Source organism: Balaenoptera ricei, chromosome 5 (genome assembly GCF_028023285.1).
Source record: "Balaenoptera ricei isolate mBalRic1 chromosome 5, mBalRic1.hap2, whole genome shotgun sequence".
NCBI lineage: Eukaryota > Metazoa > Chordata > Mammalia > Artiodactyla > Balaenopteridae > Balaenoptera > Balaenoptera ricei.
In genome coordinates, this window is record NC_082643.1 from 41,524,938 (window position 1) to 41,540,110 (window position 15,173).

Genomic DNA, 15,173 nt, shown 5'->3' on the forward strand with positions numbered 1-15,173 from the left:
GGTGATGGTGGCCTCATAGAATGAGTTTGGGAGTGTTCCTTCCTCTGCAATTTTTTGGAAGAGTTTGAGAAGGATGGGTGTTAGCTCTTCTCTAAATGTTTGATAGAATTCACCTGTGAAGTCATCTGGTCCTGGACTTTTGTTTGTTGGAAGATTTTTAATCACAGTTTCAATTTCATTACTTGTGATTGGTCTGTTCATATTTTCTGTTTCTTCCTGGTTCAGTCTTGGAAGGTTATACCTTTCTAAGAATTTGTCCATTTCTTCCAGGTTGTCCATTTTATTGGCATAAAGTTGCTTGTAGTAGTCTCTTAGGATGCTTTGTATTTCTGCGGTGTCTGTTGTAACTTCTTCTTTTTCATTTCTGATTTTATTGATTTGAGTCCTCTCCCTCTTTTTCTTGATGAGTCTGGCTAATGGCTTATCAATTTTGTTTATCTTCTCAAAGAACCAACTTTTAGTTTTATTGATCTTTGCTATTGTTTTCTTTGTTTCTATTTCATTTATTTCTGCTCTGATCTTTATGATTTCTTTCCTTCTGCTAACTTTGGGTTTTGTTTGTTCTTCTTTCTCTAGTTTCTTTAGGTGTAAGGTTAGATTGTTTACTTGAGGTTTTTCTTTTTTCTTTAGGTAGGCTTGTATAGCTATAAACTTCCCTCTTAGAACTGCTTTTGCTGCAGCCCATAGGTTTTGGGTCGTCGTGTTTTCATTGTCATTTGTCTCTAGGTATTTTTTGATTTCCTCTTTGATTTCTTCAGTGATCTCTTGGTTATTTAGTAACGTATTGTTTAGCCTCCATGTGTTTGTCTTTTTTACGCTTTTTTCCCTGTAATTCATTTCTAATCTCATAGCGTTGTGGTCAGAAAAGATGCTTGATATGATTTCAATTTTCTTAAATTTACTGAGGCTTGATTTGTGACCCAAGATGTGATCTATCCTGGAGAATGTTACGTGCGCACTTGAGAAGAACGTGTAATCTGCTGTTTTTGGATGGAATGTCCTATAAATATCAATTAAATCTATCTGGTCTATTGTGTCATTTAAAGCTTCTGTTTCCTTATTTATTTTCATTTTGGATGATCTGTCCATTGGTGTAAGTGAGGTGTTAAAGTCCCCCACTATTACTGTGTTACTGTCGATTTCCTCTTTTATAGCTGTTAGCAGTTGCCTTATGTATTCTGGTGCTCCTATGTTGGGTGCATATATATTTATAATTGTTATATCTTCTTCTTGGATTGATCCCTGGATCATTATGTAGTGTCCTTCCTTGTCTCTTGTAACATTCTTTATTTTAAAGTCTATTTTATCTGATATGAGTATAGCTACTCCAGCTTTCTTTTGATTTCCATTTGCATGGAATATCTTTTTCCATCCCCTCACTTTCAGTCTGTATGTGTCCCTAGGTCTAAAGTGGGTCTCTTGTAGACAGCATATATATGGGTCTTGTTTTTGTATCCATTCAGCCAGTCTATGTCTTTTGGTTGGGGCATTTAATCCATTCACGTTTAAGGTAATTATCGATATGTACGTTCCTATGACCATTTTCTTAATTGTTTTGGGTTTGTTTTTGTAGGTCCTTTTCTTCTCTTGTGTTTCCCACTTAGAGAAATTCCTTTAGCATTTGTTGTAGAGCTGGTTTGGTGGTGCTGAATTCTCTTAGCTTTTGCTTGTCTGTAAAGCTTTTGATTTCTCCATCAAATCTAAATGAGATCCTTGCCGGGTAGAGTAATCTTGGTTGTAGGTTCTTCCCTTTCATCACTTTAAGTATATCATGCCACTCCCTTCTGGCTTGCAGAGTTTCTGCTGAGAAATCAGCTGTTAACCTTATGGGAGTTCCCTTGTATGTTATTTGTCATTTTTCCCTTGCTGCTTTCAATAATTTTTCTTTGTCTTTAATTTTTGCCACTTTGATTACTATGTGTCTCGGCGTGTTTCTCCTTGGGTTTATTCTGTATGGGACTCTCTGTGCTTCCTGGACTTGGGTGGCTATTTCCTTTCCCATGTTAGGGAAGTTTTCGACTATAATCTCTTCAAATATTTTCTCTGGTCTTTTCTCTCTCTCTTCTCCTTCTGGGACCCCTATAATGCGAATGTTGTTGCGTTTAATGTTGTCCCAGAGGTCTCTTAGGCTGTCTTCATTTCTTTTCATTCTTTTTTCTTTAGTCTGTTCCGCAGCAGTGAATTCCACCATTCTGTCTTCCAGGTCACTTATCCGTTCTTCTGCCTCAGTTATTCTGCTATTGATTCCTTCTAGTGTAGCTTTCATTTCAGTTATTGTATTGGTCATCTCTGTTTGTTTGTTCTTTAATTCTTCTAGGTCTTTGTTAATCATTTCTTGCATCTTCTCAATCTTTGCCTCCATTCTTATTCCGAGGTCCTGGATCATCTTCACTATCATTATTCTGAATTCTTTTTCTGGAAGGTTGCCTATCTCCACTTCATTTAGTTGTTTTTCTGGGGTTTTTTCTTGTTCCTTCATCTGGTACATAGCCCTCTGCCTTTCCATCTTCTCTATCTTTCTGTAACTGTGGTTTTTGGTCCACAGGCTGCAGGACTGTAGTTTTTCTTGCTTCTGCTGTCTGCCCTCTGGTGGTTGAGGCTATCTAAGAGGCTCGATGGGAGGCTCTGGTCTAGGCACTTTAAAATACATATGTATGGCAGCATTCTATTGAAATGTAGATTCAGTTTGTATTTTTTGCAATACATTACCTTGTACATGTCTCATTTTGCACATGTACAAGATATCTGTGAGGTATATGATAAATTTGGACAAACGACAGTCCTTTAATCACCACCTAATCATTATATAGATAATTCCCTTGTGCCCTTTTGTAGCCAATCCCCTATCCATGGCAACCACTGATTTGCTTTCTGTCACTACAGTTTTTTCTTTTCTAGAATTTCACATAAATGCAATTATACAGTATGAAGTCTTTTGTGTCTAGGCATTATTCACTTAGCATAATGCTCTTGTCATTTATCCATATTGTTATCCATGTATCAGTAGTTCATTCTTTTTATTGCTGAGTAGAATTCTATTTCATGGATGTATCAAAATTTGTTTATCTATTCAATAATTGAAGGACAATTGATCATCTTCAGATTGGAGCTATTATGAATAAAGTTGACATAAACATTGACTATAAGTCTTAAGGGAACATATGTTTTCTTTTTTAGCACACTGCTTTATTTAATTTAGAAAAAATATCTTTAAATTGTGTTGGACTTTTTTTTGCTATACAGTTAGGTGTTTGAAGATAAGTTGGATTTTTTTTACACTTATAGACTTTATTTTGATCCATGTCCTTTTGAATTGCATAGTTTCTAATGCGAAACCTTTAGAGCAATTTTAGGTTTTTAACAGTTTTAGATTCCATTGATGAACCAATATTGACACATTATTATTATTATTATTAACTAAAGTCCACAGTTTATATTATAAATCACTCTTTGTGAGATCTGGGTTTTGACAAATGCATAATATCATGTATCCACCATTACAGTATCATATAGAATAATGTTTCATGGCCCTAAAAATCCTTTGTGCTCCAACTCTTCCTCCTTTTCTTCCCCAAACCTCTATTGAATCATTAGTATTTCTTTTAAAAACTTTATATAGAGACTGTAACTTTTAACATTTTCACCAAGGTAATACCTTTCTGAGGGCTCGATACAATGTCTCAATGTCAGGGTTTTCTACTCTGGTTGTGGGAAACACAAATATTTCAAGCTTGCTGTGAGGCCCAGGAATGGCTCATACTACTGATTTCTGGTACTCTCCCCCAGAAAGTAGTGTAGAGTCCTCTCATGCAAGCATAAAGCAATTCTTAGGCAAAGACTTGAGGGATACCCTCTGCATATCTCTGAACAATCTCTATGTCTAGTTCTCTCTTTTCTGCTGCTTAATGAGTTTTCCATCCTCTAATCTTACTCTTTCAGCTCAGCAAGACCTGCACATCAACAGTACTACTGATGGCCACAGGTAAGAAAAGTACTCAAGCAGTGAGGCCTGCAGGAAATAAACAGAAGTAACAGTTCATTGTGGAAAAGAATTTGAGGCATTTTGTAATACAGAAAACAAGAATTTCTTCATGTTTCAACCCAAGGTAAATAAGCAGCATTATCTTACAGAGGCCCATATTTTCTGCCTCTTGAAATTCGTCAAATAAAACCAGAATTAATAAAAATACATTAACTTAAAATAGTAACTATTTGAATTTTCTGAAAATTGCATTGGACTCAAAAAGTGAATTAGATTTTTTCCCATTCCTGTGTGATACATTGCAGATGACTTATGGAAGTTCCATTTATTCTTATAAAACTCCTAAGGAATCGTTTGGTAAGTTATGTTTAGTAAACTCCAAAAAAAATGCCTGACTCCCAAAGAGGAGTTTTTGTATTTGAAGAACTTGAGTCCATGAATGGAGTTACCATGGATTCACTTATTTCCCTAGTTTCCTCACAGGAGAATAGGCTCAGGACAACAAAGAGACAGTTCTATTGATGAGGGTGTAAGATAATAATTTACTTACCCTCCATAATGGTCAAAGGATCTTCCACTTTGGGGCGCAAGATATTAGGGCCAAAGACAGTGGCCAAGTTCTGCACACTCATTTTGTTAATTCCTGAATAGGACTGTACTTCATCCAAGAACCTGTTGGGTGCAAGAGTATGAACAGAACACAATGGGATCAAACTTGTCAGTGGAAGAAAATGGGTTATCAGGAAATTTATGGAGTGGAGTACGTTCAAAGATGAATATAGACACAAAATTCTTTAGGAATTCAAATATCTCTCTGTCAAATGTGCAGAATGTATATTGCAAATTATTAAGGATCAAACTCATAAGGGATCATATCAAATATCTTCTCTGGCCTGGCTTGGCTTGGTTTCCCTGTCAGTCACAGGGACAAGAGTGTTTGGATAATGCTAATGTGGACTTGAGATTCAAGAATATGAACTTCTTTCCAATCTCTAAATAAAATTTTAAATTTATATATATATTTAATTCAAGAACTATAAATAAGATTGTCTGGTACAATCTCTTATTTCAGAGAGGAGGAATCAACTCTCTTTGTGGAGTAATTTGTGAGCTTCGAATTTATAGTCTATTAAAAAATGAGATCAAACATGGTTTAAAATAAAACCTCAGTTCTACTGATATGGAAAATTGCAAGCACAAATTGTTTTAACTTGTTAGGTGCTAAAGAATTAGAGGCATGAAATAGCCCTTTCCCCAAATGATTTTTTTTTTTTAATATCTTTATTGGAGTATAATTGCTTTACAATGATGTGTTAGTTTCTGCTTTATAACAAAGTGAATCAGTTATACATATACATATATCTCCATATCTCTTCCCTCTTGTGTCTCCCTCCCTCCCACCCTCCCTATCCCACCCCTCTAGGTGGTCACATAGCACTGAGCTGATCTCCCTGTGCTATGAGGCTGCTTCCCACTATCCCCAAATGATTTTAATAGCAGAGATTGTTTTTGTAATTTTTCAGCTTTTCTTCATTTCCCATCCCCTCTTTGTTTCTACAAGAACTTCTATTAATTCATGGCTTACTAATTGTACTAAGGAGACAGAGAAGTGATGAAAAAAATTTTAACCTATTTTATGTGCTATTTAAAATAATATATTTTATTATGTGTCAGTCGTGCTAACTTATTAAACTCTCAAAGCATCTCTGTGAGGTAAATACCATTATCTCCATTTTACAGGTTAGACACATGAGGCACCAGAGAGGTAAGAATCTTCTCCAAGGACACAGAGTTTGCAGAGCTGAGATCTGAATCCAGGTGATCTGACGCTAGAGTCTGAACTCTTGATTACTATACCATGAGTTTTTAAAAAGGTGCCGTTTGGGAATTCCCTGGTGGTCCAGTGGTTAGGACTCCATGCTTTCAATGACGTTAAGATCCCACAAGCGTGGCCAAAAATAAAAATAAAAAAGTGCCTATTTCCACATGTTCACTACTGTTATACAGCCTAATTATAGCAAGACTGAAGGGCAAAAAGTCAAACTACTATTTCTTATTTGAAATAGCTGAAATTAAAAGTCTGCTTTAAATGTGTTAAGAGAAGTTAAGGTTTTCTATTGTGGAGATAAAGACTTGCAATACCCTTCTCCAAAAAGCCTTTTTCCTTTTTACTTAAGAGACTGTCACCCTTTTCTCATCCACTACAATAGCTTGAATTAGTTCAAAAACTTGGGATGGAACCCTTCTATGTTAATAAGTCTATCTTATCAGTGAAACTATTTCTTGCTTTTTCAAATTCTGAAACCTAAGGTCTTGTTTGTTTCCTGAATGCTAACCATCACCAGAAAAAGTATGGCAGGAGGTTCTGGAATTCATACTCAATTACAGTTGACAATGAACTCCACAGTGTCTGGCGTTAGTCTTAAACTCCATAGTTCCCAGTCAGCTGTACATTTATCTAATCATGACGCAAAAAACACATGTAAATGATGCACTGTACTGAATTAAATTTTTTAATTTTATTTAAAAATGGACTGGGAAGCTATCGTTTAAAATAGTTTACAATGACCTGTAGTGCCAATCATTAATCTCTTTATTTAAATTTAATATGTTTCATGTAAATCAACTATACTCCAATAAAATTTTAAAAAATAAATTTAATATATTTCAATAGTACATACTTGATTTCTTAAATAGGGGCACAGACATGGTACATAGCATCCCTGACATTAAACATGGTCATTGAGAGAGAGCTTTATGAAGCACAATTATTGTTCTAGCAGAATTGAGTTACAATGTTTTTTTCAGTGAGTCTTGAGAGAAACGGAAAAAATTAATATTAGCATTCACTATATGTATAAATGTATAGGTATATGAAATTTTAAAATATACTTTAATTTTTAAAACAGCTGTGTGAAATATGTGTTTTCACTACCCTTTTACCTATTAGGATCTTTAGTCTCAAAGAGGATAAGAAAATTGCATAAAGACACGTAAGTAGTCAGTGGTAGAATCTGGACTCCCGGGCAGATCTTTCTTATGCCAGGATACACGCTCCTTCTGTTAAACAATGGTACATGGTACATGTATAAACAACCTGGATGGAAGTTCAAAGCAACATATCTTTAATATGTAGAGGCCAGAGAGACTTCAGAAACAGCAAATTACAAAATCAAACAATTTCAGTGCTCAGAGAAACTTTTGAAATCACCTTGTCAAGGGCTTCCCTGGTGGCGCAGTGGTTAAGAATCCCCCTGCCGATGCAGGGGACACGGGTTCAAGCCCTGGTCCGGGAAGATCCCACATGCCGCGGAGCAACTAAGCCCGTGTGCCACGACTACTGAAGCCCGTGCGCCCTAGATCCCGTGCTCCACAACACGAGAAGCCACCTTGAGGAGAAGCCCACGCACCGCAACGAAGAGTAGCCACCACTAGCCGCAGCTAGAGAAAGCCCACGGGCAGCAACGGAGACCCAACGCAGCCAAAAATAAATAATAAATAAACAAGTTTATTTTGAAAAAAAAGAAATCACCTTGTCAAACCTCAGTTTTATAGAGGTCAACACTGGAGCTCAGAGCAGTTAAGTGATTTTTATTCACTGTCAAAAGTAAATTAGTGTCAGGCTAAATACAGTCTTCTTAAATTTAGTTTTTTGTCTTTAGGACAATTCTTACCTGCAAATATACTTGAGAAGGTTGTAATTGACCACTGGCAAGCTCTTCACCTGCTTTGCTAATTCTTTAACACCCTGAATATAAAGAAGAGAATAAATGTTATCTAAGTGTTGGCCTTGGAATTAAAGCACATGGAAAATGGGCAAACAGCCTTTTTTTTTTTTTTTTTTTTGGTTAGTTTCACATATTACCAGTGAAGGATACTGTCTTGAAAACTTGCCACTATCACAGAGAACATTTCAGAAATATTTTCAAAAGATGTGAAAGCATTTCAAATATCTCTGTAAGCACTATTTGTGGAGAAACATGTTTAAGTGAAGCCCTTTTAACATTTTTAACATTTGTTCACAATTGACTGAAAAGGGAAGATAGCCTTATTTGTATGAAGGTTGTGTGGGGGAAAGAGTAGCCTTAATATAGTGAGCGTCCTTCCGATTTTTAGCATTTGGGGGCAAAGTGGCAAGGAGTGCTGATTTCATTTATTCATCTGTACTTTTCTTTTTGATCAGAGAGAGGATTAAAAATGGGACCTGCATTGTGTGTGTAAAATCTAAACATGTGTGATGTCAATACTTAGAATAGTGGCAAACAATCCAAGCATGGGGCAAAGGAAAATTTACAGATTAAAGACTAAGAGCACTGACAAAAAACCCAAACAATAGCTTTTTAAGAAATAAATGCATGGACTTACAGCTTCCTCCTCCTTGCTGAGCAGTTTGGCACAAGACAAAAAATCCTCATACTTGGCATAAGGAATAACCGGTTCTGGGAGTTCTCGGAGATACAGTTTAAGAAGTGATGCCACTGTGTGTACATCTGTGTTGCTGTGGAGGTAGAAGTGTAAAGAGTTTCTACGGAGTGAACTTTATACCGTTTGGTTAATTTTTTCATCAAGTATACATCTAAGAGTCAGACTTCTAAATGAGTTGACAATTGAATTAGTCGATCCAGCTTTCAAGAAGCACATGCTTGGGTAACACCTATTAGATGCTGCCACAGGTGGAAAAGAGAGGGACCCAGAGAGACACTTGGAATCCTCAGTGTGGTTTGAAAATATTCAAAAGTGTAAGCATTTTTCTTTTGTGTGCATTTGATGTTAAGCAAAAGTGTTACTTTTCTAAAACAATGAGAATATATATACCAGATTTAAAATAAAATATAATACAATGCACCAAAAAACACCCAATCTACATATGTGTGTCTATATGTATTCAATGTCAAAATTAATTACTTATAGATCCTAACTTCATTTCTTATTCTTTAGAAGACATTGGTGATTGGTTATAGACATCTCAAGTTTAGTACATTTTAACTTTTTAAGAAAAACTCACTTTGAGGATGATTGATCTCAGAATGATTGCTTGTCTGATATTCTAAGATAGTTGGTGATCCTTACAGTTTTCTAGAAAGAGAAGGGAAGTGCTACAAAAATAAACACTGAGGGCTTCCCTGGTGGCGCAGTGGTTGAGAGTCTGCCTGCCAATGCAGGGGACACGGGTTCTAGCCCTGGTCTGGGAGGATCCCACATGCCGCGGAGCGGCTGCTCCCATGGGCCACAACTGCTGAGCCTGCGCGTCTGGAGCCTGTGCTCCGCAACGAGAGAGGCCGCGATGGTGAGAGGCCCGCGCACTGTGATGAAGAGTGGCCCCCGCTCGCCGCAACTAGGGAAGGCCCTCGCACGGAGACGGAGACCCAACACAGCCAAAAATAAATAAATAAATTTATTTTAAAAAAATAAATAAACACTGAAAACTTAACATGTCCTTTGTGTAAAATTTATTTTTATTCTCTGCTGAATACCAGAGTGATAGGATAATTTACTGAAATATTAATTTATATTTTGTTCTCTGTATCTCGCTGTTAATCCATGAAGATAGCTGACAGTAGAGGCAGGAGGAGGCGGTTGGTTTGGGTTTGTTTTGTTTTGCTTTGCTTTGTTTTTGGGGTGAGGAACAAGAGCGTGGGAAGGAGAGTGGTGGTCAGGGAGTGAAAGGTCAATTGATTCCCAAGAAGTGGGAAGAGTGGTGGTGAGCAAGGTCAGGGATTCTGTAAGTGGTGGGAACAAACACTCCAATCCCAGACTCTGCTGCAGGAAGTGACAAGTCGCTGAGGGGTGTTCCTTCAGAAGCTGGGATACAGGCACTAGGATCTCCTGCCTCGGTGACAATTCTCTTGCCCCAAGGGTGACATAAAAGCAGAGTTGACTTCACAAATCTACATGGGCTGGGACAATGGGCATCTCAGTTCTCAATTTTGGACTCTTGGGTTGATTTCCTCAACTATCTCCCGCATAACCTCTCTGTAACAGGGATTATAGAAAACGCAGTGGCTAGGACCCTAAGGGATTATAAAAAGGAATATTCTAGCCTGCTCATAATATAATCTAGTGGGAGTAGGAGATAGAAAGTAGTTAATAACACAAGTATATAATTACAAAGTGTGGTGAGGAGTAATAAGGAAACGTTTTGGGTGCCATCTAATAACAAGAAAGGACTAATCCAGGGGTCGGAGGGCTTCTCTGAAGAAATGATGCTTAGGGTAAGATCTGAGGGGGTGTAAGAATGAACTAAATGAGAGTGAAGAATAAAAGAAGTCATTCCGATTACAGCAAGGCATGTAAACAGAGCCCAAAGTGGGAGAGAGTGTCCTGTCCTTGAGGAGCTGATAAAAGGCTAAGGGAGAAAGAGCTCAGAGGATGAGGTCTGAGCAGAGGGGAGCATCCTCATGGACCAAAGGACTTCATCTACCTTGGAATCAGGGCAAGGGCTGAGGTTTTCTATTTTAACATCAGAGTCCGTCAGAGCTGGTATATTGTCAACCTTTTTTCAGATGCTAAAATGATGGGGGTGATCTGTTAGGGACTGTCTTTAATCAACTGTATTCTTTTCATAATTACAGAAATGAATTTTTTCTCTTAAATTTCTGAACCGAGAGACAATATAGAGGCCATCTTAAAGGCTAGTAAAGAACATAAAAATCATGTCTCTGGGACATCTTGAAAACTATTCAAGCTCATTAATTTATAAAAATACTTTCCTAAATTTTTTTTTAAAAATGATACATAAAATAGTCTCAATGGTAAAGCAAATAAAGACCCTAGTTTTTTTCTTTTCTGGCAAATTGCTATATTTCATGCAATCCAAAACCCTTCTGTGTTTCTCTTGGTATGTCGTGAAGCACCTGACCCTTGAAGGCACAGTCATCAGCAGTAGCAAAACCACAACCTGGGGCAGGATATGCAATGCAATCAAATATTACAATAAACGATTTCCATCTTTCATTCCACTCTATCCAATCCACTCTAATCAAACCCAATCCATGACTGGGTCGTTGGGTTGTGTTGCCTTCAAATTCAATGACCATTTTGTTAAAGTTATAGAAAGACACAGAAAGGAATGCAAAAATAAAATATAAAATAAGTATAATTTCAATATATGGTGTATGTTATGTATAATTTGTATGACTATATAAATAGAATATACAAAAATATTTATGAATTAAATGCAATAAATTAATGAAACAATAATGATAAACAAGAAACATTTATTTAACAAGAAATCTGTTTTAGTGTTTCAGTGATGGACTGTTCATTATATTGCCTGTCCCCAAGCACAGTGTTTTTAAGGTAACTTGCCTGTTACTGTATTATTTTGCTTCTAATGAAGTTGAGCTGTAGTACTGAGGACGTTTGAGCACTAGATGGCACGATTGCAAAGTTAAACTAATTGAGATGGTGTGAAAATTGTTGAAGGATGAAAGGCTGCAGAATCATTTTTCATCCACAGCAATTTTCTTAGCACCAAAGCTGCAGTAATGCTCCAAGAATAGAAATATTTGCACTATGAATCAAGGTAAGAGATGTGGGCTATGATGATTATTTTATTCCTTCTCTAAAATGATACATTACATTAGTTTCTAGCATTATAAGTATATACCCATACACTGTTGGTTATATAAAAATGGTAAGGAAAAAATAACCGAATATATTTTCTTTTTTATTGCAATTAACAAAGATTATTACATTTTTGGCTTAAAGGTTACAACTTAAAAATTTTTGACTCTTTCTGAGGGGCTTTACTAAACTTAGGTTATTTTGTAGAAATAGAGACTTTTCCATTTTCCTAGCGTTCTCATTTTTGGCTTTGTCCTTTCCCACCGAATGGAAAAAATCAATCATTTCTGGGAAGACTTGAACATGTTTGCCAGTTCCGGTTCACCTCAAGAGGCTCACAGTCTATCCGCCCCAATTGCCAGCATGCTACTCACTGCAAGGGGAAATCTGATGTTTCTCTGAAAAATCTCTTTGTATATCCATTCTACAAAATAGCAACCTTCTGCATCTACCTCTACAGACTTGTATCTCTTACTGAAAACCCACTACTTTGCCTGATTAATATTTGCTTTAGTATGTACAGCCAATTGAGTAGATATCAATGTGATGTGTTAATTGCCCAAAGTACCTAGTGGGATGTGTTGTCTTTGCCTCAGAGAAATACATCATGTTCTTCAGCAAAGTGAAGTGACTATATTGTAGCAAAAGTTGATGTACAATGGAGAATTAAAATCCCTAAACTGGTTAATAATAATAATAATAATGACAACAACAATAGCAGCAGCACACACTTACACACATCTCTCCCTGTCTCAGGCCCTCACAGCTGTCCAGTGAGTAGGTCCTGTTATTAACTCCATCTGGGTACACAAACAGGAAACTGCACTGACAGAACATGCCTTGGGGCTAATTGCTGAGATATGAGAGGTTTTGAAGTCACACTCCTTTGGTAGAAATTCAAAACTACTTGCTAATATAAATTCATTATCCAGACCTCAGGTCTCCTTCACCCACCTGGTGGCAGAATCTGTTTTCAGAAATTAAGATAAATAATCATGCACATCCTATCCAATGAGAGCAAAGAGGCAGAGATAGGCCCAGGAATCCTGAGTAAAAGAGCTATCAGGCCAGAAGATATTCTGTAGCATATGTCCCTTAATTGATCAACATATGGGGTTTGTTTTCACCTTAAATTGTACTTGGACTTTGCTTCTGGATCCTGTAGTGCTTTTTAATCAAACCTGAATTCCATGAGACTTTCTATTATTGACTTAGTTTTATATTCTTGAGGGTCTTCCTTTGGTCATTCTGGGATTGTTCTATCATTCACACACCAAATAGTTGCTGAACACTTACAGTGTGGACCACCTCACGCCACATGCTAGGTGAGACAGAGATGAACAACATAGATCTTTTCTGTCCCCCTTGGGCTTATATCTCTAACCCATCACCATCAACATGTTTCCATCCCATGCTTCATTTGTTTGACTCCTTAAACATTTTCTGTATTTTTTATCTGCTAAGTCCCTGCCAGGTGTGTGATCTTAAGAATCTTTTTATACTTCCCAGAAATTGCTTGCCTATTTATAATCTATGTACAGTATTGGCCTCTTACTAATACTAACAGGGATAAAGGAGTCTGACAACAATCTGTCTTGCTCATCCTCTAACCCCACCCCTGCCTTCCCTGATAAACAGACTCACACACACAGATAAGTAGAATGCCACAGTAATTCCAAGTATAATACTACACAGACAAAAACCTTAGAACTTTTAAGCCTCAAAATTAGAAATGGGAATTTTTCACTCTGGATACTCTGCACAGGACACAGCATAATCCATTGATTGAAGTGAATAGAATGAATTTCCAGGCACCCCACAGGGAGTTATTAAAGATATTGTGAAGTTCTTTGCAACACACACAGTGAGATGACCTAAAATTTTCTTGGAACTAAAAAAAAATAATGTCATATCTATCAAACTCCGGGAAGAACATATATGAGACTGAAAACATTCAGCAGCATTACCAAGATGAAGCCTGCCACCAAACTGTCTTAAACAACATGCAGTTCTGTGCACCAAATTCACCAAGACATAGAAAAGCAAATCCAAAGGCAGTAGGCAGTTCCAAACTAAACTAAACATTTACAAGAAAAGTCTGGTTCTGTTCTAACTTATTTTTTTAATATATCTGTCAAAAATGGTACACTTTTTGGCAGTAAAATTTGAATCTGGTTAAACTGTCATGGTTTACTGTAGTTATGTAAGTGTCACTGCTGAATTACATACAACACAAATGGGCAGTTTTATCTGTCTGGACTACACTGAATTAGTGCTTGTCTCAAAGAAGCCTCCTGGTTTAAAAGCAATGATGGCAGAGAGTGGCAAGATGACCCTTACTATGGAATGAATTGTTGTCTCCCCCAAATTCATATGTTGAAGGCTCAGCCTCCGATGTGATGTGATGGTATTTGGAGATGAAACCTCTGGGAGGTAATTAGGGTTAGATGAAGTCATCAGGGTGGGACTGTGGTTTGATGGGATTAGTGCCCTTATAATAAAAGACACCAGTAAGCTTGCTCCCTACCGCCTTGCTCCCATGCACATGCAAGAGGAAAGGCCATGTGAGCACAGGGTAAGAAGGCAGCCATCTACAAGTCAAGAAGAGAGCCTTTACCAGAACCCAACCATGCTGGCATCCTGGCGTCAGGCTTTCAGCGTCCAGAGCTGTGAGAAAAATAAATTTCTGTTGTTTAAGCCACCCAGTCTGTGGTGTTTTGTTATAGCAGAGGCACCAAATCTTCATCTCGTGAGCTTACCTATAAAACCATGCCAGAGTGCTAGGTAATGAGATGTCATCAGAAAAATAGAAACATGCTTTCAGATAATGTAGATGTATGGAAATATTGTCAGATTGACAAATGTGACATAGAAGAAAGTGATTCTCAACCTTGGTTGCACACAGGAGTCACCTGGAAAGTTTTTCAAAATACTGATGATTGGGTCCTGTATATTCTGATATAATTGGTCTGGGTGAAGCCTGGACATTGAGATTTTTTAAAGCTCCTCAGTTTTCATATGTTGCCAAGGTCAAGGGATATTAATATAGAACATGTATTTGAGGTGGAAAACTTCCAGATAAGGAGGCAGTTCTAATGTGTAATGGTCACAAGTTTAAATCTGGCTACTCTATCATCCATTGGAGCTGACTAGTTACATACTTATCTCTCCAGTGTTGTGATGGAAGAGGTGGGAGGAATGCTGGTGGGGAGATGTTGTTCATGGTTAAACCAAACTGTTACGTTGACATTTTCTTTCCTACTTCTAGGATTACTTATATGTATGTAATTACTTATGTGCATATAGACTCCCCCTTTAAAATGCTACTAATCACATAAAAATAATATTTGACAGTTTTATATACAATGCAACATACCACACACACACACGTACCCCTATATGCGTATAAGACACTCAAAGTAACAAATAAAATGCCCTGTTGTGTAGCTGAAGGAAGAGATTCCTGTGAGCAGTCTGAGTTTGGTGATTCTACATCATAGATCCCTCAAATAGAAAGTAACTACAGCCCCAAACTGAAAAAAAAAATCATGGATATTCATCCATTTGCTATTTCTGACAAATGTTTCCCCTGGGTAAGTCTCTCGTTTCATTGTTTTTTTGTCAC

The 15,173-nt window shown here is 37.2% G+C and overlaps 1 protein-coding gene across 5 annotated transcripts in view; it reads right to left on the minus strand.

The window, feature by feature from the left end:
• The window catches only part of ARHGAP24 (Rho GTPase activating protein 24), a 528,172-nt gene that overhangs the window by 22,080 nt on the left and 490,919 nt on the right, over positions 1-15,173 (minus strand). For all 5 annotated transcript variants that reach the window (XM_059922688.1, XM_059922690.1, XM_059922693.1 and 2 more), the window contains 3 exons: positions 8,348-8,480; positions 7,657-7,730; positions 4,533-4,654 (listed from right to left, as the gene is read on the minus strand). In XM_059922688.1, the coding sequence (XP_059778671.1) occupies positions 4,533-4,654; positions 7,657-7,730; positions 8,348-8,480 (329 nt within the window). The remainder of the gene's footprint in view (positions 1-4,532; positions 4,655-7,656; positions 7,731-8,347; positions 8,481-15,173) is intronic.